Genomic DNA, 3,709 nt, shown 5'->3' with positions numbered 1-3,709 from the left:
AAAGAAAAGCCTTTATAAAAATCTGTCAAATGACAAATTTTACACTTTATATAAAAGAGAGAAGAAACCCATGCTGCAATAAAACCAAAACCAGAAATTGACTCGACCCTTGGGCGCAAGCTTGTAAATACTATCTATATGAGAACAACCCACAGGAAGAAGTTACAGTGAATTTGCTTGCGCGTTTGCTTGTTCCTAATACAGAACAAGTGTTTTCAGGAGCCCAGCAAACTACTGCAGTGTAGTACAGGTAGGCTAGCATTATCAGATGGGCAAGAGAAAAGTGGGCTTCCCACTCCTGTTCGGTAGGAACTAAGCTCAAAGTTCCCTTGGACTTCTTTGAAAATCTTAGTAATGTCTTTGAGACATGTTTCCATTTAAAAGTTAATATTCATTTAGAAATTCAGTTCACACATGGATAATTGAAATATCACTGTCACTGAGAAGCTCTTGCGTATGTGACAGAGGACTAAGAGTCTTTTATGGCAACTACTATGTATGCAACGTCTCACACCACGTATTTACAAAAGGAAACAGTGTTCAGAGATCTGGGATTTACTTTAATCCCCATTTTTGAAGGGAAAAATTTACTGAAGATAAGAACAGAAATACTTCTTGCCACACTTATAAACATAGTTAGCAGATACAGAGAAATGTTTTACTGATAAACGTCTGAAAACTTTAAAAAATTAGCATTTGCCTTGAGTTGTTTTCATTGTGTATATTCTTGATGAGAAGATAAGTGTGCTTTTTGGGGCTGCAGTGGAATCCAGCATTCAGTTTAATATTAAATTCTTTACAAAAATAGCTTATAAATGATTAATATATTTTTTAAAAAATAACCAATTATTAGAAGTCCAGCATTATTATGGACTTCTTATAACACCATTATTACTTTGTTATAGAATTGATGCCTGTAACTATCAATAACATTCATCCTTTTCAAGTATACAACACAGCTATAAAATCTATTAATCGTGTATTAACCTGTTATAATTGGAACTTTTATTTATAGTGTAACCAAATTAAATTTATGGTTTTCAACTCAAGTCATATGTTTCAAATTCTGAATGTAATTCTTTATGATATAGGGAGTTATCAAGCACTGAGACTTGGTATGTAAGACATCTAAATACTCACGTCCTCGGTGTGCAAACATTTCAGTTTAATTAGTCTCATTCTGAATGCTTCTATTCTGATAACGTACTCAAAATATAAAGTCATGTTTGTAGAAATAATGATATGTACCATTGTTTTCATAGATTTTTAAAAGGAAAAAAAATCTGGGAAAATACAATTTCTCAAAAATACATACTCCAAACCTTTTATCATTCTGTTTCCCCCTTGTAATAGCACAGCCATTTGCCAGTAACTATCTCCTCTGTTTTACAAGAAGACACTCTTTAACCACTAGATGACATTTTTGTTAGCAGTCAATGATGTGATGCTGGAAATGATTTTGTAAGAACACTCTGAGGTGGAAGGTGTTTGGGTTTGTTCCTCTTGGTATATGGCTTCACTGGATACGTTTAAAAAGACAGACGAGAAACAAGCAAAGCAAAACAAAAAACCTCCTTGGGACTGAAATACTTTGTATGTGTTGTTATTTGCAGTGCATGCCAAGACATTCATGGGCACCAGAGCCAACCTGGCGAGCTAATTAAATATATAAATGTATGTGTTTAAAACAGCCTTATAAGGAGCATTGGAAATCTGCAAGATGAGCGAATATCTTATAACTTCTTCCGCAGGTGCGAGGATAGCTACAAGCCATGGACTTTCTGTCCTGCTTCTTGTTTGTGGCTTTGTGAAGGGTGCTTTGCTTTAATCTAAAAGTGCTGACTTTTTCCAATATCACTTTCTCTTCTTAAAGCAAAGAGCAAATCGCCTGTAAAATCCACGGAGCGGACAGCAAAGTTGACCCTAACCTCCAACCACCACTCTGCACCCAATGTACTCTAAATCTCTACACAAGGAGCACCTTCTTCAGGAAGTACAAACAAAAATACTAAATAAATAAAATAAATAAATAAATATAAAAAGAAGAGGATACCACCTGTTTTCTTGATATATTTTATTTTCTTTGGTGTATCATTGATCTTTTATTTGAAGAGAACTGGTGTGATGTAATCAAACGTTTTGTAACAGCAAGGCCTAGTTTCCTTTTCTTTCGGCAAGGAGAAGCTTCATCCTTGACTTCTCAGGGGTTGGCCTGCGAGTCATCAATATTACAGAATTAACCATGGATGACATTTGGTTTCCTACGCTGAAAGAACCGTTCCAGCCTGGAAGCAAACAGAGGCCAAATAATGAAACAAAACAGTGATTTAACATCGACCCAAACAAAACACCCCACAAACCTTATCAAAAAAACTTTTTTTTTTTTTTTTTTTTGCATGAGGAATAGGGAGGAGAAAAGAAATTCTACAAAACGGCTAAGCAGACTAGAGATGTTTCTGGAAAACAAATGAGGATATTTTTCTTTTGAGTTGTTTGGGGTTGTTTTTTACTTTTTTTTTTCCCGTGGGTTTTTTCCTGTCTTTTTTTGTTTGTTTCTTGTTCAATGGTGGCAATTACTGACTTAGGCCAACCCCTGATGACTGCGTGGAGGTTTATATATATACATCTTTTTTTTTTTTGTGTGCATTCTATATTTCAGTGTGTTTTCTCTAATTTTGCAACTCCTGTATATGCAAAACTAACTTAAATTCTGTAAATTGCTTACAGTCTGTGTGATATAACTTCAGAGTAGACATACTTCGGTCCTCATGCAAGCCAGTTTTTAATATTATCTATATGTCGTGCCACCAATAGACATCTTTATTTCCTTTTTTGACAAAACATCACTTTTTAGTTTGTAATTCAGTACTGTGTGGATTTTGTAATACATACCTTCACTTCCACTGGTTTGACCCCTTTCAGCCCTCTGTTTACTCTGTAAATGCACATTAAAATTTGTTATGGTCTCTAGACAATGAATTATTTTAGTTTTGTGTATGTTGTGTTGGAGTTCAGTTGCTGAAAGCTCTTTTAGTTTGTGATGTTTATCGAGATGAAGTGATTTGATCACTAGAGACTGTAAAATGCAGGTTTGCAATCAAATACTGCATGTAAAGGAAGGTTAGAAGCGGAAAACAGACAAATAAAACAGAACATGGCTTAAAAGATATTCTTTTGGTAAAGGGTTTTAGGAAAGTGAATTTATTACAGTGATAAACTATATTCACATCACAGCTCCTTATACATGGCCAAAGAAGCGTCTTTCTTTGCTTTTTTCTGGAAGTGGATTGTCATTACTCATTGGTATTCTTAATTAAAATATTTTATGTCTGTGAACTGAACATCAGAATTTTGCTGTTGAATGAAGTAATATGCATTACATGAATTACATTCATTAATGCAGGAAGGAAAAATTGCTACCATTTGCAGCTGCAATCAGGAAGGTTTTTTTCTTGTTCCCCTCCTTCCACTGATGCGGAACAATCCACACCCTTTCATTTATCAGCACAGACAATCACATATACCACATGCTTATTATGATCTATTTACAGCAGCATTAAGTAGCTGCAGTGTGGTCAGCTGTGTCATTTCTCCTCATTTTATAAGTAAAGTAGAAGGAAGTAAAAAAATAAGTTTAATATCTCACCAGTCCATGGCCTACAGGCCTAACATTTTATTTCAAAATGCCTATAAGTCTGAAGTCTTCCCC

At 34.8% G+C, this 3,709-nt stretch overlaps 1 protein-coding gene across 2 annotated transcripts in view; it reads left to right on the top strand.

Annotated features, from left to right (window-relative positions):
* Positions 1–3,341, top strand: part of VSTM2A (V-set and transmembrane domain containing 2A) — a 26,528-nt gene extending 23,187 nt beyond the window's left edge. Inside the window, exon 4 of one of the 2 annotated variants that reach the window (XM_009330447.1) lies at positions 1,874–3,341. In XM_009330447.1, the coding sequence (XP_009328722.1) occupies positions 1,874–1,962 (89 nt within the window). In that variant the 3' untranslated portion in view covers positions 1,963–3,341. Of the gene's footprint in view, positions 1–1,751 lie in introns of both variants that reach the window. The other variant, XM_009330448.1, reaches the window with a different exon arrangement.
* The last annotated feature ends 368 nt before the right edge of the window (positions 3,342–3,709 follow it).

The sequence above is a fragment of the Pygoscelis adeliae genome, unplaced genomic scaffold (assembly GCF_000699105.1).
Source record: "Pygoscelis adeliae isolate BGI_AS28 unplaced genomic scaffold, ASM69910v1 Scaffold78, whole genome shotgun sequence".
In the NCBI taxonomy this organism is placed as follows: Eukaryota; Metazoa; Chordata; class Aves; order Sphenisciformes; family Spheniscidae; genus Pygoscelis; species Pygoscelis adeliae.
This window is presented reverse-complemented; position numbering and strand designations above follow the sequence as displayed.